The sequence below is a fragment of the Lacerta agilis genome, chromosome 13 (genome assembly GCF_009819535.1).
Source record: "Lacerta agilis isolate rLacAgi1 chromosome 13, rLacAgi1.pri, whole genome shotgun sequence".
Classification (NCBI taxonomy): Eukaryota; Metazoa; Chordata; class Lepidosauria; order Squamata; family Lacertidae; genus Lacerta; species Lacerta agilis.
The window spans coordinates 18,877,130-18,899,294 of NC_046324.1; the positions used below are offsets into that span (position 1 = coordinate 18,877,130).

Sequence of the window (22,165 nt, forward strand, 5' to 3'; positions counted from 1 at the left end):
CGAAGCTTCCCCCCCCCTGCTGCCTTTTAAAAGGTAATGGATCCAGGACATGGGCAGAACCAGCAGTCGGGAGCAGGCTGCAAATTGTAGGCAGACAGGTGGGTTTGCGCTGCAAGGACAATTCAGTTCAAGGCAGACAAGAGCCGCTGCTGCATCTGCCCTGTGCTGGGGAGAGCTCTGCAGGGCACAGCACGAGGCAGCCTCATCCTTGCAGGAGGTGGAACAGTAGGGTCAGCAGAAGATTTCCTCGCCCTCCGGTGCTGCTTCTGGCGACTGAGCCTCTGGGCAAGGGAAGGAAATCACAAGCAAACAACATCAGGACCATGCAGAAGGGGCACATTATTTCCTGCTCTCCCTGCTCATAGCTGTGAAGACCTTAATGCCCAAATTCACTATTCCAAATGCAACCTTGAAGATGCTCCTGACCTGCTTTCAACCCCACTACTGAGTATCGCAACAAATCTTTCCTTGGGCAACAAACCTGCACCTCCAAAGCAGGCAGTAGTGACAGATTTCCAGGTCCCTTTCCAAGGCACACCAGGAGCTACAGAGGCACCAATCTTCTCCTGTCTGCACCAGAGGAAAGAACTGCAAGCAGTTCACATCGAGGCATAGTGCACCCAAATCCTAGCCCCGAGAATCAGATGACCCTGGAGAAGATTGCCTGCATCGCTTAAAAGGCACTTCTTCCCCTCCCTCACTTCTTATTTCTTCTAAGTGTCCAAACAGTGCTTGCCTGCTGCTGCCTCTTCTTTCCTTGCTCCACATAGTTGCTTCCTTTCCAGATGTGAAGGCTGGTCCATTATGGCAAATGGGGCACTGCCCCACTAACCTCAGTCTGCCCAGAGCCAGCGCCCCACTTGTCTGCCTTCTTACTTACAACTGGCTCAGGGGGTAACCATGGCTGTTTGCTTCCTCCTCCTCAAGTCTCAGTGTTGCCCTTGTATAACTTAGCAGGGAGGAGGAAGATGGGGACAAAGCTAGAATTAATTGGCTCTGGCACCACCTACTGTTGGTTCCCAGTCTTCTGCCCTATCTGTCTCAATGGGCACCAGCAAACACTGCAGGTAACCTGGCAGAAGGAGGTCTCATGTGTCTTAATTCCCTTGGCTCCAAGAGACGTAAAGACATCTCAGCAAGTTCAAAGAGCCCTTTGCTTACCAGCTGGCTGAGAACGGTGCCCTTTGCCTTTCTTCTTCTTCTCCTTCTTCTCCTTCGGCTTGGCCAAGCCAAAGAGGCGGTTCTGCACCTGACCCTGTCCATCAGCTGTCTTGTTGGCTTGGCTTGACGTTGTCGTGCCAAGCAGGTGGAAAGCGCCTTTCTCCTTGTGCGTCCTTGTGAGGCTGTTCCTTTTGGGCGACGCAGACAGTTCTTTCTCCAAATGGTCCTGTTGCCTGGAAGACGAGTTGTCGGGCACGGGAAGGGAAGGTGTCCTGGTCATCTTGCCGTGCTGGTTGGAAAGCTGCAAGGCAGGAGGCAAAACAAGTGGTAGAAATAAATCAGGTGTGGTGGTGGCGGCACCAGCAGTCCAGGTGTCCCATTGATAGGAGCAATCCCTCCCCGCCATGGCTGCCTACTGGATGTTTTTAAGCCAGTGTGAAACTGTTTTGCAATAAGCAGTCTGCAGGTAATTTGGCTGCGCAATCTGTCCCACAACAATTTTCTGCTAGGAAGAGATCACAGGGCGGCCTGTGGGAAACTAAGCAGGACCCAAGCACAAGAACACCCTCCTCTCCTGCTGTTTCCAGCAATTGATATTCTGAGGCATGGCTACCTCCAGCTGTGAAGGCATAGCACTGCCATCTCGTCTAGCAGCAACTGATAGCCCTTCTCCCCCATGAATGTGTCTAATTCTCTTTTAAAGTCACCCAAATCGGTGGCCATCACTGCCTCCTGTGGGAGTGAGCTTCACTGCTTAACATGCATGGTGCGAAGAGATGCTTTCTTTCATCTGTTCTGAAACCTTCAATCAGCTTCATTGGATGCCCCCGGGATCTAGTGTTAAGTGAGAGGGAGAAAAGCTTTCCTTTCTCAAGTAGGGCTGGGAAAATCTACCCCAAAACCTACTGCTCTTCAACTGGTACATAAGGACCCAACACTGGGTCTAAGATGGGTCACAGCTGCAGCACTACAGCCATACGAATACGAAGTTAAAAAAAAATAACGGAAACGGGTCTCCTACTACTAGAAGTTAGGTCTGGTTTCTGAAAAGGCTCAAGTATTCTGGTATGGGCCAGTGGGATCAGACTCAGTACAAGGTGGCTTCCTATACACATCTGCCTTTGCCAAAAACTAGAGTGAGAAGGTGACTTACTGGACTGTGGTTGGGCTCCGCCCGCAGCTGGGAGATCTGCTCCATGTCCCTCTTGAGCTGCTCCTTCTCCTTCTCCAGCTGCTTCTGGGCTGCCCGGAGGTGCTCCAGGTCGAGCTGGTAGGTGGCCTTCTTCTGCTGCAGCTCCTCCTGCTCCTTCTCCAGGCTGTGTTGCCCCTTCTGGAGCTGTTCCTCCCGCTGGGCCAGCCGGGCCTCCCGCTCCGCTACCTCCTTCTCGCGGGCCTCCCACTCCCGCTCCCTCTTCCGCTTCTCCTCCTGGTGCTGGGCCTGCTGCTTCTGCAGGTTGGCCAGCTCCTGCCGCTGCTTCTCCAGGCTGCGTTGCTTCTCCTGCTCGATCAGGGAGTTGGGGCGCAGGGAGCTGCGGGTCAGGGCCCTCTCCGTCAGGAGAAGCTTCTGGTCCTCAATGTAGGTGTCCTGCTGCACGACAACAGCCTGTGGAAGGGAGAAATGGCTTAAGGAAGGCTGGAGATCGGGGCTTTGCATGCAGGAGACGTCCTGCTCTCTCCAGGAAGGGCACAGAGAGACTCTTCTCTGAAAGGGCAGGAAGAGACTCCTCTCCTTGGATTGCCACTACCAGGCATTGTAGAAAAGAGATGGAGAACCTGAGCCCATATGTGGCTCTCTAGACTTCTACATCTGAACTTGGGGCTCTACTCAGGCCATGTCACTTCCCTATACCATGTTGTCCTCTGGTCCTTCCCTGCACCCTCCTCTAGTGTTCTTGCCTGGCTGCAATGTGTCCTTGAACTGTGTTAAACCTCTTACTTGCCTGGATGGAGACTAAGAATGGTGTATTTCTGGCCATGCCCAGTTTGACCCCATTATCATGTGGCTCCCAAAAGGCTGCCAGCGAGGGAATGTGGCCCTCGGCTTGTAAAAGATTTCCTACCCATTGTATAGACGAGACAGAGCTAGTTGTGCCCATGGCCCGAGTGGGTATGAGGCAGCTCCCTCTGTATCGGACCTCTCCACGCAACAGGGCTGGCTTGAGAGGCATTGTACCCTGACAACATCCAATGCCATGCTTTTCCCTTGCACATAATCATTCCTGCTCCTGGGAGAGACCCTTTATTTCACTGGGCCCTTTGCTGGAACCGAGGGCTCCCCCAGCATCCTGCCAGCAAGTACACCAGCAGAGGGAAGCTTAGTCTAAGCCCAAGCACCCCAACCTTTCTGATATGGAGAGGGCTTGTGAAGACTTTAAGCCAATATTATATGGTGCATTGTGCAAGCAGAGAATCCACACAGCAAAGAGCCCTTCCTTGGCCAATGGCAGTATTCCTCCCCACCCCATCCTCCTGGGACTTACTTACCTGCAACATACCCAGCAAGCTGTGGAGGTGAGTGATGCTCTGGAGAACTTGCTGCAGGAGAAAAAAAGAAAGAAGCTGCTGTCAGCTGCTGATTCAGTTACTGGAGACACTGATCTTCTGCAGTGTTTTAGCCCAAGAGGGGCAGAAGAGAGAGCACACTCTATTGATCAACCATTAGCAAACCTCAAGTGGGCCTCCGTAGCACTGATCCAAGCATCTGACACAACAGAGTGTGTTCTGGACTGGTGTTCATTGTGAGATGGGTGCTCCTCATGCATGCAAAATTGTTTTGCGGTGTCCACACAATATGGTTGGCATCAAAATGCAAGCCCATATCCTGCCCCTTCCAGAAATTTAGTATGGATATCCTTTCCAGGGGAAATCTGCTATTTTTAATTTTTTTTAAGTCTTCTTGCAACAACCCATCTGCAGATTAGACCCTCATCTGGAAGCACCCATATTCTTTTGATATTGAGGTTTTGTGCCATTTCCCTGCTGGCTTAAAATGTTTTGGTTGTTTTTAATTGTGTTGCATGCTGCTCTGGAAACCATGATCCTGAAAAGCAGAGACCAGGTTCCTTTTGGCTGTGTTCCTCAGCAAAGAAGGCAAAGTGAGAACAGGAATGTTTACCTCATTGTTCCTTTTCAGCACAAACATCAAGTTAGCTGTTCCTCCCTGGGAAAAGATCAGACAGTCTTAATGAGAACAAGGCAGAAGAAGGACAGCAAGGATCCAAGTCAGCCTCAGGCAGCAACACTCAACCCCAGGAGGAGGCAACCTGTGACCCTCCACTTATGGATGGACTACAACTCCCATCATCCCTGACACATTGGCCACAGTGCCTGCAGCTGTGGGGAGATGGAATCCAACAAAATTTGGAGGCCCACAGGTTGCCTGCCCATGCCTCGCATCAGGTGCTTAGTCCATTTTGCATCAAACTCTTTAGAAAGGGGAGACTAGGCTGTAGCTCAGAGGTAGAGTGTTTGCCTCGCATGCAGAAGATCCCATGCTCAACTTCCAGGTAGGACCCTCTCTGCCAGTCAAGTAAATAAAATAAAATAAAATAATTAAAAACAAGGCTTTATGTGAAGGATTTTTAATTTTCCAGAACGGTGATTTTTTAAAAATTTTGTTTGTTTAAATTTGTTGTTGTTCAGTCGTTCAGTCGTGTCCGACTCTTCGTGACCCCATGGACCAGAGCACGCCTATCCTTCACTGCCTCTCGCAGTTTGGCCAAACTCATGTTAGTAGCTTCGAGAACACTGTCCAACCATCTCATCCTCTGTCGTCCCCTTCTCCTTGTGCCCTCCATCTTTGTTTAAATATCAGGCCTCAAAGTTCATGTTTTTCAGGAGGAAAAATAAGGTGCTGCTGAATGAGCCAGAACGAGCCCCAAGGAAATTGCCTGGGTGGGCACCCACATGGGAGACCTTTTAAAAAAAATAAAATGTGCCTTTTAAGTGAAGGCTTTTATCCCAGTCTGTATTTCTACTGGATATGAAATTGTTTGTATACATACAGCTGTTGCTTCGCTTATGTTTTGACTGTTCGTGGGGTGGGTTTTGTTTTGTTTTTTTGTTTAATTGATAAATTGCTCTGAGGTGTTTCACAGGAAAGCAATTCATGAAATATGTAGACCTCTGGCACATCGGATACAACACTGTCTCTTCCGAATTGCAGACACACTCCAAGGTCTTAATAGCTGGAGATGCTAGGGAACGGACGTAAGAACATCCCAAGAAAAGCCCTGCTGGATCAGGCCAATGTTCTACCTCCTCCAGCAGCCTGTTCTCACAGTGGCCAACTGGGTGCCTGTGGGAAACCTTCAAGCACAAGAGGACTGCCCCCATCCCACCCCACCCCTGAGGTTTCCAGCAACTGGTATTCAGAAGCATTGCTGCCTCTAACTTTGGAGACAGGGCATTGCTGTCATGGCTAGTAGCCGTTGACAGCCTTATAGGCAATGCATCTACTGCTAAGTGACGGCCCCTCCTCAGATCCATACCTTCTTCAAAACACTGTCTGACTCTGTCCTCCGAAGATCCTGCACATCGTCTCCTTCAACCTTTTCCACCCCTGAAAAGTCAAATGTTAACGTGAGTTCCTCAGGCCCAGGAAAAAAAAAACATAGAATGATTGCAATATTCCAGCAGTAGAGCTGAGGGCAGTCTAGAACCACCTCTCAGCATCCTTATTTGAAAGGAAATCCCCCACTTTCTTTCTTTTAATTTTTTTTAAATCATTTTTTTTTAAAAAAAAGCAGTTTACAGCAATCATGCGCAAACATACACACATATAGAATTACAGGTCACTAACTATTTCAGAAAATAGTGGTGATATTCTGAGGCAATCTGCTAAGATGGAGCACAGAAAATACTTTAACTTGTACAATCAGCTCTAACTATTATACAAGCCTGCTTAATATTTGAGTGTATAATTTACATTGCTTACACATGGGATATTCATTTGAGGGGGGGTGTTTGACACCATATAGGGATTATTTGTTCTGTGTATTTTCAGAAACAAAACAAAACAAAAAAAGTTTTGGGTGCCCAGTTGACAGGGCTTTGTCTGTAGCAGCTCCCTGTTAGTGGAATGGCCTCTTGCATGAGGTGTGTCTGTCTCCCTCATTATTGACTTTCAGGAGGAATTTAAAAATACTATCATGCATTTGATAGCTGAAAGAAATGGTCTCTGCCAACCCTGAAATCACTGTTGGAAATAGTGTGTGTGTGTGTGTGTGTGTGTGTGTGTGTGTGTGTGCGTGAGAGAGAGAGAGAGAGAGGGAGAGAGGGAGGGAGGGAGAGAGATTTTTATTGATAAGTTTCTCACCATAGACTCCTTCAGGAGGAAGAGTGGGAATATAAATGGAATAAACAGATTTTAATAAAATGTTTAAATGGTCTGCATAAGACTCAGAGGATGCCTGCTGAATCTCCATGGGAAAAGCATCCCACAATATTGGGCCAATGCCACTAAAGGCTCGGTTTCATGTTGATGTCAAATGAGCCTCACCAACTCGGAGGACAACCAGCAAAACTCCTACAGATGATCTCAGCGATTGAACTGAAGCAAAAGGGTTCAGGCGGTCCCTCAAGGTACCCCAGACCCAAGCTGTTCAGGAATTTGCTAATTAATACGAAGACCTTGGACGCAAGCTCAGGAGATGGGCATGCAAAGATCAACACAAAAGCAGCGTGAAGTTCTAGGGAACACCATGGCACCTGAGGAAGAGGTGAAAAGGATACTCACCCTTGCATACATTCATTTGGTGACTGTCAAATCCTCCAAATGTCTCTGCCCTCCTGGGGAGGGAGACGGGTCCAACGCCCTCTTGCTCCAAGGTGAGGCTGCTCATCTGTTGCCCAAGGGCACTTCCAAGGCTCCTGCTCACCAACCCTTGCAACAGCTCAACTGAAAGGAGAAGAAGCCAGCAACCAGAATAAGTTGATATGTATATGAGCAAACTCCATCCGTGCTAACCTGCTAAGGCAGATCTGAATGTTAGGAAGAAACTAAGCTGTAAAGGCATCATGAGGATTCATTCAATGCTTGCAAAGCATGCAGGGCTTTACAGAGAGAGTAACATTAAGATGAAAAGAGGAAGGGCAACAGAGGCAAGAGAAACAGGGCAAGAACACGTGCAAATGAAATTATAAATGCTTAGGCTAGACTTTGGCAACCTGGTGCCCTCTAGAACTGTAAGACTACAACTCCCATCAGCCTCAGCCAACATAAACGTGCTGCTGTATCGGGACCTTTCGACAATCCGTCTTTACTTTCCCTATGAACAAAACTCCCCAACAGCAGCAACATCTAACAACTGCAACAGTCAACGGGCTAGGTGGGGCTGATGGGAGTTGGGAGTCCAAATGTTTGAGGAACAGCAGGTTGGCAAAAGCTGGTTTAGGCTTAAGTTTCAGAAAAGGATGGCGCTTAAGGGATTAAGAATCGGGTTGTGGGTTGAAGAGAGATTTGAAATGATGGTCACCAAGAACAGGTGTCCTGGCTGGGAGACTATGCCCCCTGACTTGGGGCAAAGTGGTGGACAAAACGGGGGACCAATTCCAAACTTCATTTCCTGAATTAAATCTGTCTAACCACATTAGATCCGTCTCACCTTTGCTGCAGTTTAGATCCCTGGATCCTAGCTCAGGATTGTCTACACTTAACTGGCAGCAGCTCCCAGGCCTCCAGACAAGGGATGATGCCCCCTGCCTTACACTTGAAGATGCCGGGAACTGAACCTGGAACCTTCTGCATGCGAAGCAGATGCTCCGCCCCTGAGCTACTGTACTGTATATTCAGCTAAGGCTGAATATACAGGTGAATATACATTTCCTTCCGGGGAGAGGGCAGTGAATGGAAGCTTACCTTCGGTTATCACACTCTTCATCACACTTTCCCCCTTGGGTGCCTCTTCCGTGTTGGCCCGGAACAAGGTCCTAGCCCCCAAGCTGTCCTCGTGCCCGCTGCAGTCTGTCATGTCCCGGAAGATCTTCTCCTTCTCCTCCAGTAGTGTGATAATCTGCTGGTCTTTTTGATGGAGCTGTTCTGTGGGGTGGGGTGGAAGGGGAAGGTCAGTCAAAGAACTGCTGCAGAACACAGAATGTGCCTTGGCGACTCAGTGGGACTCGCAATCACTGAGGCCCAGGCCCCACCTTCTGGCGAGTCAGGGAATCGCAGGAATCAAGAGAAACTGAGGTTACAGAGAGTTATTACCATGGAAAAAGGATGCTTTGCAAACGAGGGGACAGGGCAAGGCAAACTGATGCAAAGCAAACCAACACTGTACCTAGTCAGACCATTACTCCTTCTGGCCAAGAACTGCGCAGACCAAGGATAGGCAGCCTGGAGCCCTCCAGACGTTCGACTGAGATTCCCACCCATCCTAGCCAGCCTGGCTAACAAACAGGGCCGATGGGAGTTGTAGTCATGTAACACCCGGAGACCGCCAGGTTTGCAAAAGCTAGCTTAGGTTTAGTTTCAGAAGGTTTATCTCGAGCGAGACAAAGCATGGATTTGGAAGACAAGTTAAAACAAAACTGTGGGTGAGCTCACAGCAGCAGCAAGACTGGAGGAAGAACGAAGTGGCCACAATGAGCTACCTCTGGGAGCCTGGCACATTCACACTAAACCATGGTTTGGCTCAGTGTTACATATGAATTGAGCCAATATAGAGTAAGTGAGGGGAGGTTTAAGAGCCAGTGCAGTGCTGCAACTAGCGTGTTGGGTCTCAGTACAGGGTATTTGGAATCAAAACTCTGTGAAGTTTCCTGGGTAGCTTCTAAAAGGGGGCCACACAGGTCTAGCCTGTGGCCCTCCAGTTAGTGCGATCATCACTGACCGCAGTGGTTGGGGCTGCTGGGCTTTGGACTCTCATATTTGGATGGGCGGTGGTTCCCTAGCTCTGCACATTTTTGGCATGTTTAGGCAAAGGTTTTGGCCACAGCTTCTGTTGTTTTTACCTTTCAGTTCCCTGGCTTTGGTGTCGAGCACTCGCTTTTCCTCCTCCGATTCACTAGGGATGCCTTCATCTTCTTCCTTATCCCTGCAGGGAGAGCCAAACAGACTGAGTAGAACAGGGCAGGAAAAACATCAACATCTCTGCATCTTTTTTGAAACCCCTGAAGTGCTCATTTGGGATCTGTCAGTGGGAAGCAAGTGTTTTAGGAGGAAGAAAAAGACTTTGCAGAGGTGACAAGATTTCTGGCAAGGCTTAGAAAGCCTGGACTTGAATATATGCAAACTTTTAACAAAGATTACAACAAGTCGGCCAGTAGGTGGCCAATTTTGCCTACTGATGTCCAGCACTGGGCAATTTTGCATCAGATGGATTTGTAACTTGCATTATTTAGTAATTTGTGTATTTTGTTGCTATTTGTACTGAATTCTCATCTGGCGGTACATCTTTTCCTGGTTTATTTAACTTTACAGTAAGGCACTATCAGTCATATTTAGTTTTATGCTCATTTAAAGTTGTATGTAGACAAGATACTCAGCTGTATGTACAGATGCTACTTATTTATATAACAATTCAGTTTTAGCAGCCTACGGCTAAAAAAATGAAGTGCTTGATTGATGATTAAACTGCAGAAATGCAGTGGAATAGCATATCTTAGAATTGCTTTTGTATACCTCATTAACTTTAACAACGATGTCAACACAGCTCAGTTACACATAGACCTTTTCCCAACAAATGGATCTGTGTCTTTTGCATGCCTGCTTACTATAGTCCTGTTTAATTGTTTACAACAACAATCAGCGTGTAGAATGCTTGAGCTGGTCAGAAATTTTGGAACTCCTCCATTTTATTCAATGTGATGCAAGGACACTGAGCTTAGGAACACAGGAAGAGCTGCCTTACAACTGAATCAGGTCGTTCGTCCTTCTAGCTCAGTAAGGTTAAAACCCCGGGACAGTTAAGTCCAGTCAAAGGTGACTATGGAGTTGCAGCTCTCATCTCACTTTCAGGCCGAGGGAGCTGGCATTTGTCCATAGACAGCTTTCCGGGTCATGTGGCCAGCATGACTAAACTGCTTCTGCCACAACGGGACATCGTGACGGAAGCCAGAGTGCATAGAAACACTGTTTACCCTCCCACCGCAGTGATACCTACTTGCACTGGTGTGCTTTCCAACTGCTAGGTTGGCAGAAGCTGGGACAGAACAAAAGGAGCTCACCCCGTCACAGGGATTCAAACCACTGACCTTCCGATTGGCAAGCCCAAGAGGCTCAGCGGTTTAGACCACAGCACTACCCGCATCCCTTGTCTAGCTCAGTACCCTCACTACCCTGTCTGGAAAGTTGCTCTCCAGGGTTTCAAACAGAGGTCTGCCCCTCTGCACTAGCTGGAGATGCTGAGGAAGGCGTGCAAAGCAGATGCTCTACCAGATCTATGGTGCTTCCATTCAATATTGCACCACAACACCATCAAAAGGGGACATGTAGGCCCTTGACCTGCACATCCTAAGAGCATTCAAATACTGGTGCAATGCTCCAGGGCAGCCTCCACCTTGATGCCACCCTGCCACAGAGACACAGCCAATCCTAAACTTGTTTGCAATTGCATTCCACACACAATGCCCATGCATTCCACAGACCAACCACCAGCTGCTTACATAGTATTCATGGTGTCCTGGATGCTTTGTATCCAGCTGTTGCGCTCTTCTTTAGAGCTGGCACGAACTTCCACCATTTCTGGGTCCTTCCCTCCCATGCTGATAAGGAACAAACCCTTCTCCTCATGGGCCACTTCTCGGACAATCAGCTTCTTTAGAGATATCACTGTGGATTTTTGATCCTTTTGGGAAGAAGAGAGGAAAACAAATCAATTGGTTTTCAATCTGATGCAGCTTGACGGGTCTCTTACTTTTCTATCTTAACCATTACAAGCCCTAACCCAGACGTCTCCAAAATAGGGCCTGCGGGACTCAATTATCCAGCCTGTGGCAACCCCCGTCACCTGCAGCTGCCGCCCGCTCTTACCGGCACAGCGTGGCTGCCCACTTCCAGGTCAGCGGAGCACTGGAAATAGCTTGTGCACATGTGCAAGCGTAATTTCTGGTGCACATCCGGGTCTGAGGAGGCCTGTGCGCATGTGCACAAGCTATTTTCGGTGCTCCGCCGACTCGGAAGTGCACCGGAAATAGTGTGTGCGCACGCGTATGGGTGCACGCTCCCCCGCCCCACTGCACAATCGGTGCTGGAGGAACCAGCCCAAGGCCCGGTATGTTTGCCGACCCCTACGCCTAACCAATGGATTATTTAATACATATCCCTCTCTAAAGTAATTCAGTTTAAACACACACACACACACACACAGGTGCAGGGAGTTTCTCAAGCCTGCAGCCAATCTTAGATACTGCGAATGACAGCAAGCGACTTACTAAAGCATTCCGGTAGGTTTTAATAGTAGGGAGAATTTGGACCAGGAAAACATCTTGGCTGAACTCTTCACTACTGCTCTGATTTGTCCAACACAAGTCCACCTACTATATAATGAAGCTGCCCTAAATCAGAGCCTAAATGAGGCTCTAGATAGTTTCTGGACCAGAATAGGCTTTGGTTTAGATTGGCTTCATTGTATAGCCGAGGAGGAGAACCAGTGGCCCTTCAGAAGTTCCTGGAGTCCAGTTCTCAGCATCTTTAGCCACTGGTCATGCTGGTTGCGGCTAATGGAAACTGGAGCCCAACAACATCTGGGGAGCCACAGATGCCCCATTAGTGTTGCAGAGAGTCCGGAAACTGACTCTCTTAAGCTGTGCGTTGCTTCCTGGCAGTGTATTTCCTTACTTATACCAACACAGGAGCATCATCTCAGATTGCCAAACACGTCTCTGTGTCTCTGCAAAGCATAGGACTGAATGGAAAAGGAGAACACAAAACTTTTGAAATGCGCAGTTAGGTAATCACTGCTGCATGTTATGGCCTTGAGGTCAGCTAATGCAATGAAGACTTCTGGGGAACTTAAAAGCTTGCTGCAATCTTGTGGCATTTTGGTTGGTCCTAATAAAGAACATTGCCCCACTGGGCATTTTGGAGTCCCCCCCCCCACTTACAGACCCAAAGCACCATTGCATTTTATAGGTTTTTGAAAAGATTTTTTAAAAATCAGCTTTTAAAAGTCCATTTTGTAATTTCATTCTGTACAGTTCTGCTGTTTTAATGTGCTGCTTTACTCCTGCTTTTTCTTGCTTTTTTTAAATAACTGTGAGCTTTGCCTAGAGGGGAGCAAATGCTTTAATAAAATAATAGTAATAAATTTGAAAGGTGCTAAGGAAAATGTACATAGAGACAACAGAGCCAGGAATTTTTTGCCCCCAAACAAATATATTCAAAGGCTGTGTGAAGTATCTCTGGCCTTTGCTTAAAAATGGTAAAAAGGAGTGAAAGGAGCAGATAATTTAAAAAACAAACAAACAAAAAGTAAATACAAGAATCATCTTTGATTCAGCAACTCGCTTTTTTTTAGCCCAATGCATATTTATCATCATTATTATTATTGATGAGAAAGTGCTAAAGATCTTACCAGAGATGCAAACACATATTTCTGGTCCTTTTCCTGAAGAAATATCAGAACATCTGAGAGGAGAACAGCCTGGACTTCTGGCAAAGAGAAACACAACAAACTATGTAAAAAACACACAAACATTTGCTCACTTCTAAACCGCAAGTCGTTTGAGAGACGTGGAAGATTAGGGAAGAGGTGACTAAGTGGGCACTCAGAGAGCTCAAATGCTCCTTATCCACAAACAATGCTTTTGTCCTAAGAGGAAAAGGTGTTAAGATGGCTGTTTTTCTAAAGAGTGGTTTTGCTGGGTATAACTCTCATTGACCGCAGGCAGCTCTCCATCCATCCACCTCAACCATCAGTATCAAAAGACCAAAGTGTCAGGTCAAGTGGAGTTTCTCCAAAAGTAGTGGCCGCAAGCAGCAAGCTTCTTCCACAAGGTGCCGCAATGGCAGTGTCTGCAGATCATCATTTCACTGCACATGAAGTATTTCTAGAATACTAGTTTCTGGAAACCAAAGGAGAATTCTTCTTGCCACATGGCAGGATGCTTACAGGACAACCAATATGCTCCAAGGTGAGAGTTCACCCAGAAGGAGAGTTTAACCATCTCCCCCAGACTGTGAAGGTGGCACATCCTGGAGCAACTTAGGAGGCAATGTCAAACTTGGCTTCCACAGCCCCCTGGGCTAAACACTAATACAGCTGAATCACGCTGTACAAGAAGCAATTCATTCTTTAGGATCCACCTCTGCTATTCAGGTGTACTTTGCATAGTTTCCCAGGCACCATATTACAAGTGTCCAGCAAGCATGATGTACCACCTGCGTATTAGAAAGGCAGCTATGTCTATGTGCTGGATGCGGCATGTATCAGAAGCATCACATGGTTGTGCAGGGAAAAATAACCCCACAGGTAGCACTGGGAGGGACTCGCTTCTGAAATCCTGGAGAGTCACTGCCAATCAGAGTAGACAATACTGAGCTAGATGGGCCAATGGTGTGACTTGGTATAAGGCAGCTTACTATGGAGGGGTGGGGGAAACTGTGGCCCTCCAAATGCTGGTGGGCTCCGACTCCCATCAACCCCAGCTAACAGGGGCAATAGTCAGGGATGACAAGAGCTGGGGTCCAGCAACACCTGGGGGGGGGGTTAACCCTGCATGAAGGTCATCCCCCAAGGCCCTGTTGGTGGGCAGCTACACAGGATGGGGCCTTTGCAGCAGTGACATCCAAACTCCCACACCAGAGAGATTCACCTTGTTTCATCTTGGCTGGGGTTTGGATAGCACATTAAAGCATTGCAGTTGCAAAAGGCTTATGGAGGTTCACTGCCAAGTGATGGTTGCTGCTGCTGCTGCTGTCTTATGCCAATATTGCTGGCTTTATTGGCTGTTATTATGGTCCTGGTTTTTCTCTCTCTTTAACAATACAACAGTTTAAAAGTACAGCCGTACCTTGGACCCCAACCGCCTTGCGCATCAAAAGTTTTGGCTCCTGAACTCCGCAAACCCGGAAGTGAGCATTCCAGTTTGCAAACGTTCAGCCCGATGGGGGTTTTTGTGGCTTCCAGTTGGCTGCAGGAGCTTCCTGCAGTCAATCAGAAGCCGCGCTTTGGTTTCCAAACATTTTGGAAGTGGAACGGAATTCCGGAACGGATTCTGTTCGACTTCCGAGGTACAACTGTACTGTAGGCCTCTGGAAATCCACTGAGAGGGGGAAAGGCAGGGTACACATTTTTAAACAAGCAGCTGTGCTTAAGCAGTCTAGGAATTTAAAAGACTGTCCCAATGTGGACACCGTGGAGGGTCCAACAAATTACACCTTCATCCAATATGCAGGGACAGGAAGGGAATACAGATGGCAGGACTCACTCACCTTTCAATTTGCTGGCTGCATTTCTCAGGGAGATGGGCCCATCCCGGACAAACTTCCTGCGCCGCAGGTCCTCTCTGGCGAACATCTGCCCGCTCTTCATTCTCATGATAGACTTGCTGTCTGTCCGGGTGTAGATTTCATTGAGGCGCATCTTCTTCTCGTAGTTGCTGACTTTGCTGTTCACAGCAGTGATTACTTCCTTCACCAGGTTTAGGGACAGCACCAAATCTTGATGTTCCTCGTCGTTTTCTTAAAACACAAGGAGACCCATCTTTCAGTTCCTGCTTAATTCTTTTCGCCCAGCTCTTGAGCTTAGCTTAACTTCTCTTCCGTTCCTTTTCCCTGACCCTCTCACCTATTTGCTGAGCAAATCATGTAGAGATGGGGAACCATGGGGCCTGGGGTCGAATGGAGCCCTCCAACCCTTTCTGGCCTTCAGACACTCCCCTGGCTAAACCCTTTAGCTGACCCTTCTTCAAACCCAGAGTGTTTTTTGGCTCTTGCTTGCCTTGCTTGTAGGGGTGTGCAGAGACAAGCTTAACTGTATGGAGGTAAAATTAGCATTGTGATATGGTACAAGTGCCTAAACAGGGATCACTGCCAGAAGCAGCATGAAGAATCAGCAGACCCAGACAAACCTACACTTGCGCAGTTGAACTAAACAGAAACAAGTTAGAAGAATGAGGGTTTCAGAAGCCGCAGGAACATTTCCATGAAATGGAAGCTGCTGTGGAGACGGCTTTCTTTCACCTAGAATATATCCTAAGGCAACAGTCTCCCAGCAAGCAAGCACAAAGGGATGCTAAAATGTTTTGCAATGGATGCTTTTCATGCCACAAGCCCAATTATAAAATGCCAAGGCTTCTGAGGTCCATGTGGAAAATGGCAGCTTTTCACCTACCTTTGGTATGCTGCAGTATTCTTTGTAGCAGCACAGGATATTTGGTGATCCTCTGTGTTACTAGCAAGATGCACTCGGGAATGCCCAGACGCCTCACCACAGAGCTGCTCATCTTTTTCTACAGAAAGAAGAATGAAAGATAAAGGGTACACTCCTCACCATTAGCCTACTGCTGCTGCTGCTACTGAGCAGTTATTCCTTGCAAACTATTCCTACCTCACCCCACTTTGATCACACACACACACACATTCTGCCTGAAAACTGGAAGCCCAGGGATAAATATCTGAAGGGCCACAGGCTCCCTATCCTTGCAATACGTGGTTGACCTCGGTGAAAAAATCTGGATGGTTTTAAGGAAGAAGCACAATATACAAGAAACTTCTCCTGCATGCTTCTTCCCCCCTATTCTCGACCCCACCTCTACGCAAGAGTACATTTACAAAGCACCAGTGTTACCTTGATGAATGCTTGAAACCGTTTCTCCTTGGAATGAAGGTCTTTAAAGTAATTCACCGCCTCATTGTGGTGCCCGCAGAACTTGCCGTAGGTTTTCTTCATTCTCTCAGCGTTCTCTCCAGAAAACTGTCATAAGTTAAAACATATGTTAAGAGTTCGTCAGTGGTCTCCCCAAGTGGGTAAGGCAACCTAATCATCAGCCACTCGCTCAGTTGAGGCATCACAGCAGACCATGGTTTGTGCTAAACGTCCCAGCACTTCTTGTGGGAAAATGAAAGTGGTGGCTCTCACGGTGGTATTAATGCTTTTATTCATTTAATAGTTGCTTACTTATATCCCACTTTTCACCATCTTAGGTCTCAGAGCGGCTTACAACTACAAAAATCCCATAAATTAAGCCCCAGGAATTTAATCTCTCAGAAAAACACTAGAAAATTTTAAAACAACAGAGAAATATCCATGATGCAAAAGCCTTCTGAAACAAAATAGTTTTAACAAGACACCTGGACACCAGAGCCTGTGTGACTTCTAGTGGGAGGAAGTTCCACAGCACTGAATGCATCATTTCTTGTTGATACAAAGCTGTGCTTCTGATCCATGGGAGACCACTAATAGTGCCCCAAAACAGATGATCGCAATGATCAACCTGGGGCATACAATTTTGCATAATATTAAGGGTCAGTTTTGTTTTTTAAAACCCCTTTTACACATTTAGGATCATAACTGGACCTCAGAGAGCTATGAATTATGCAATCTGACTTCCCTGAGGTTGTGCCCCTTCTTCAGTAAACATGCCTTTCCTTCTGTTGTGCTTCAGTTCTGCTCCCATTGTGGTTTTGCTGATGCGTGTTTTTCCATTGGATTCACTAAAAGGGCTATCTGACTCCAATCAAGTGAATGTTTAAATAATCTCAAAATAAATAATGTAAGTGTCAATCATTATGCATCACTTTACAGCATCATTTTGAGTGCTTCACAGAGATGTCGCAAGGAATCAGACTAGGTCTGCTTGCAAAAGCAAATAATGCCTTTGACTCCACTAGAACGGCTGGATCCTGCCTCAAGCCTACTGAGCAGGATTTGCAGCGATGTGGGGGCTTTAGGACCTGATATAGCTATTTGCTCCTGCTCACACCTGGCAGAATATATTATGTAAAATAGACACTTAATTTGCTAACAGGGGCTGCAGAATTATGCCATTCCTCACGCAGAATCATGGCTTTTAGTTTGCTGCATGTGCAACCCATATTAGGCAGACTGAAACACAGGCTCTGTACCCTGCGCTGCCCTCAGATACTCTTCCCAGTGCTTACTTGGTTCACAAGGATGTCCCCTATCCTCTTGATGACAAAATTCTTCTCGCTTCTGTCCGCCAGCGACTCCTTCTTCCTCTCCAAAATCCGCTGGAAGAACTGGGTGTGGATGTTTAGCAGGTCGTCCAGGCAAGGGAAGACTTTTTCCACCATCTGCTGCTCATACTGCAGTTCCTGCACCATTCCTCTGCTGTACACGTCGCTCATGATCTTCAAGGTGCGGACGTGATGCATTTCCGTCTGCATCAGTTCTGAAGGAGAAGAACAGAGAGGGGTGAAGGCAAGACAGACACAGGGGATGTTAGCAGAGAAGGGAAAGCCACAAAATGTAGCACTGGCCATTACAAGCACAGGGAACTTTTTCCAGCCTAAGGGCCACAGTCGTATCTAGGCAAGTTTCCAGTGGGCACATGACAGCAATGGGACAGAAGCAAAAGAGCAACTCATGCTAATTTTGCTTTTATATAGCCAAGGTGCTGCCCTCCAGATGTTGTCCGACCACAGCACCCAACATTCCTGACCACTGGCCATGCTGGCCAGGGCTGATGGGAGTTGTAGTCTAGAAACATTCAGGTGGCATCACATTGGTATCCTCTCTATAATATACCCTTTTCTACCCTCCATCCAAACAAGCATAAAGAATCATCTGAGTTTAAGGGCACATTCAACATAGGCGAAAATACTCAAAGGCATTGCAAAGTCGGACTAGTTAGTAGTGTGGCCACAGGGTGCCTCTATAGAGGTCCCCCATCCCTGGGTCTCGAAGCATCTCTGCTCTGGTTTAGTAACTGAGGACGTTCCTATGGTTGCAAAGCCTCAAGAAATACTTGAAATCAGAACTTTTTTGAGGCAGTTCACAGACAATATAAAAGACAACAAGAATCTACAAAGAATACACACATCAAACAGTAGCAACGTGATAAAACAGTACAGCAAAACAAACAACAGAATCTCAAAAGGATGAATTCTAGAAGAAAAAGAAAACACTAAGGGGGAGAATGCCTTCTGAAATAATGAATGAGATTGGGGGAAAGGGTCTTCAATCGTCTCTATACCACCTTATCCTTTCCTGGGATTAGCAAAATAAATAAATGTAAAAAAGAGAAACCACACACTTTTGCTAATGTACAAAGGTTGCAGAATTTCATTTCTGTGCTTGCAGAATTTTGATCGTCTTAGCGTTAAATTGTGATGCTCACCATAAATGACATCTTGCCGCTTCACAACATCCTTCTTTTGTTGCCGGAGAAACTTGGCATCTACGACTTGGCTCCAGGACTGGGCTTCCAGCTGCTTTGAGTCTGTTTCGAAATCTCCCATGAGCTGGCCTTCATTCATATCTGCACCTGGATAGTGGAGAGAGGAAATCTGAATGACAAATGCTCCTAGTATTTTTATCCCCAAGTTTGCTGAGCTGCAGGGTTGATGCTTTTATCAATACATATGCTACAAAATTTAGTATTGGCTTCCAGGTGTTGGTGTCTCATCAGATGACGGCCCAAATTTAGGATCACCTGTCCACAGGGGCATACGAAGTGGGGGCGGAGGGGCGGTTTGCCCTGGGTGCCACTCTTTTTTGGGGGGGGGTGACAAGATGGCCCCTGCCTCCCCCTAGCTGTAGAGCAGCCAAGGGCACACGCCATCTGTACGGGCTGCCGCACAAGCCATGTACGAGCAGCAGCCCATACGGAGTGCGCATGTGCAGTATTCCATATGGACTGTGCATGTGTGGCATTCCATATGGAGTGCGCACGCGCGGGATGCCACACATGCGCAGTCCATACGGGCTGCCCTGCCCCAGGTGCCGGAGAGGGTTCCTCCACCACTGCCTGTCCAGGAGGCCTAAGGATCGCAGAATTTATAGAACCTCCTTGAAGACATGTCAGAATCTTTGGAACAGCAACACAGACCTTTTGGGTGATGAGCTTCAGACCCTCTGTGCTTCCTCATACAGCCCCTTCATGCAAGAGAGGAAGCTGGAAACTATGGTTCAAGGATTCGGAAAAAACCAAGAGCTGGAAGCCAGCTTTAGATCACATCTTCATAGACCAGTTCACACAAAAAGGGAAAGTGCAGCTCCCTAGTTTGCTTCCCCACTTCCATGAACAGAGGAGCAAAGTGGGAGCAAAGGGGTGACATGGGTGCAGCACAGAGCTCACTAATATTCTGGCTTACTGAGCCAGGATTTGATCACATAAACCTGTTCCACCCACCACCCAGAAGCCATTCAGCACAATGAAAATGTACTAGGTTGGCTCTCGTCAGTGCTTTAGCCTCACCTTTCTCAACACCTTGACCTGCTCTCTCCTAGTAAGTAACAGAGACCCATCTGCAAGGAAGCTAGCATTGAGGCTCTGTCCCCTCCACCCTAGCAAGTTCTTTCTGCCAGTGGCTTGCTTATCTTCCACTGGGGAAGACGAGCGCCACTGAGGCCATTCCAATGCGCCATTTACAATTTAGTGCACTTTAGTTCAAGAGGCAAGGCTTTGGGAGGCATCAGGCCCTGCCTAGTAAGGGCTCAACCGAGGACTCAGCGTTTTGCAACTTCCCTGGGAGTCCAGGCCCCTGTTAGGTCTCTAAAATCTGCACTCAGCCTCTTCAGCTGAACTGCTCCTACTGAAGCTTACTCTCCTTCAGCTTAATACCCCAGGGGCTTGGAAGTTCACCAAACAAGGAGAGCTAACAGACATTATTTGCATTTATGAGATACCAATATTGGAAGCATCATTATGTGAATTGGACCGGAGAAGTAACTACTAGAGATGAACAGAGGAGGGAAGGGTGGTGCATTTTACGGGGCAAGGGGAACCTCCCTAAGCAATATCACACCCACCCAAGAAATAATTTTGGGGGAAGGGTCTTTTTTATCCCATTCTGAGTGCAGGCAAGAAGGAATACCCTCAGTGTGGTTTGAGTTCATGAGATTGTTGCACAGTAAAATCTGACTGGCTAAGGGTCGCTTTGATGCCTTTATCACATTACCGAGCATTGAGATGATCGTTTGTAGAACCATTAAGCTCCATTCGGGTAACCATGTAATTCTTTTACCCCCCTTTTGTTTTTCAAAAGTCTTCTATAAGTTACTTGGTAGTTGTTGTTGTTGTTGTTCAGTCGTTCAGTCGTGTCCGACTCTTCGTGACCCCATGGACCAGAGTACGCCAGGCACGCCTATCCTTCACTGCCTCTCGCAGTTTGGCCAAACTCATGTTAGTAGCTTCAAGAACACTGTCCAACCATCTCAGCCTCTGTCGTCCCCTTCTCCTTGTGCCCTCCATCTTTCCCAACATCAGGGTCTTTTCTAGGGAGTCTTCTCTTCTCATGAGGTGGCCAAAGTACTGGAGCCTCAACTTCAGGATCTGTCCTTCTAGTGAGCACTCAGGGCTGATTTCTTTGAGAATGGATAGGTTTGATCTTCTTGCAGTCCACGGGACTCTCAAGAGTCTCCTCCAGCACCATAATTCAAAAGCATCAATTCTACGGCGATCAGCCTTCTTTATGGTCCAGCTCTCACTTCCGTACATTACTACTGGGAAAACCATAGCTTTAACTATACGGACCTTTGTCGGCAAGGTGATGTCTTTGCTTTTTAAGATGCTGTCTAGGTTTGTCATTGCTTTTCTCCCAAGAAGCAGGCGTCTTCTGATTTCGTGACTGCTGTCACCATCTGCAGTGATCATGGAACCCAAGAAAATGAAATCTCTCACTGCCTCCATTTCTTCCCCTTCTATTTGCCAGGAGGTGATGGGACCAGTGGCCATGATCTTAGTTTTTTTGATGTTGAGCTTCAGACCATATTTTGCGCTCTCTTCTTTCACCCTCATTAAAAGGTTCTTCAATTCTTCCTCACTTTCTGCCATCAAGGTAGTATCATCAGCATATCTGAGGTTGTTGATATTTTTTCCGGCAATCTTAATTCCGTTTGGGGATTCATCCAGTCCAGCCTTTCGCATGATGTATTCTGCATATAAGTTAAATAAGCAGGGAGACAATATACAGCCTTGTCGTACTCCTTTCCCAATTTTGAACCAATCAGTTGTTCCATATCCAGTTCTAACTGTAGCTTCTTGTCCCACATAGAGATTTCTCAGGAGGCAAATGAGGTGATCCGGCACTCCCATTTCTTTAAGAACTTGCCATAGTTTGCTGTGGTCGACACAGTCAAATGCTTTTGCATAATCAATGAAGCAGAAGTAGATGTTTTTCTGGAACTCTCTGGCTTTCTCCATAATCCAGCGCATGTTTGCAATTTGGTCTCTGGTTCCTCTGCCCCTTCGAAATCCAGCTTGCACTTCTGGGAGTTCTCGGTCCACATACTGCTTAAGCCTGCCTTGTAGAATTTTAAGCATAACCTTGCTAGCGTGTGAAATGAGTGCTATTGTGCGGTAGTTGGAGCATTCTTTGGCACTGCCCTTCTTTGGGATTGGGATGTAGACTGATCTTCTCCAATCCTCTGGCCACTGCTGAGTTTTCCAAACTTGCTGGCATATTGAGTGCAGCACCTTAACAGCATCCTCTTTTAAAATTTTAAATAGTTCAGCTGGAATATCATCACTTCCACTGGCCTTGTTGTTAGCAAGGCTTTCTAAGGCCCATTTGACTTCACTCTCCAGGATGTCTGGCTCAAGGTCAGCAACCACATTTCCTGGGGTGTATGAGACCTCCATATCTTTCTGGTATAATTCCTCTGTGTATTCTTGCCACCTCTTCTTGATGTCTTCTGCTTCTGTTAGGTCCTTTCCACTTTTGTCCTTAATTGTGGTAATCTTTGTACGAAATGTTCCTTTCATATCTCCAATTTTCTTGAATAAATCTCTGGTTTTTCCCATTCTGTTATTTTCCTCTATTTCTTTGCATTGCTCGTTTAGAAAGGCCCTCTTGTCTCTCCTTGCTATTCTTTGGAAATCTGCATTCAATTTCCTGTATCTTTCACGATCTCCTTCGCATTTTGCTTGTCTTCTC

General features: G+C 47.1%; 1 protein-coding gene across 6 annotated transcripts in view; it reads right to left on the reverse strand.

Annotated features, from left to right (window-relative positions):
- AKAP13 (A-kinase anchoring protein 13) overlaps positions 1-22,165 on the reverse strand; it is a 117,628-nt gene continuing 95,463 nt past the window's right edge. For 5 of the 6 annotated variants that reach the window (XM_033166804.1, XM_033166803.1, XM_033166806.1 and 2 more), the window contains 16 exons: positions 18,406-18,552; positions 17,207-17,457; positions 15,894-16,019; positions 15,438-15,555; positions 14,537-14,785; positions 12,678-12,754; positions 10,768-10,949; positions 9,115-9,197; positions 8,021-8,200; positions 6,899-7,060; positions 5,652-5,722; positions 4,277-4,321; positions 3,646-3,696; positions 2,315-2,764; positions 1,162-1,462; positions 1-281 (listed from right to left, as the gene is read on the reverse strand). In XM_033166804.1, the coding sequence (XP_033022695.1) occupies positions 232-281; positions 1,162-1,462; positions 2,315-2,764; positions 3,646-3,696; positions 4,277-4,321; positions 5,652-5,722; positions 6,899-7,060; positions 8,021-8,200; positions 9,115-9,197; positions 10,768-10,949; positions 12,678-12,754; positions 14,537-14,785; positions 15,438-15,555; positions 15,894-16,019; positions 17,207-17,457; positions 18,406-18,552 (2,543 nt within the window). In that variant the 3' untranslated portion in view covers positions 1-231. The remainder of the gene's footprint in view (positions 282-1,161; positions 1,463-2,314; positions 2,765-3,645; positions 3,697-4,276; positions 4,322-5,651; positions 5,723-6,898; positions 7,061-8,020; positions 8,201-9,114; positions 9,198-10,767; positions 10,950-12,677; positions 12,755-14,536; positions 14,786-15,437; positions 15,556-15,893; positions 16,020-17,206; positions 17,458-18,405; positions 18,553-22,165) is intronic. The other variant, XM_033166807.1, reaches the window with a different exon arrangement.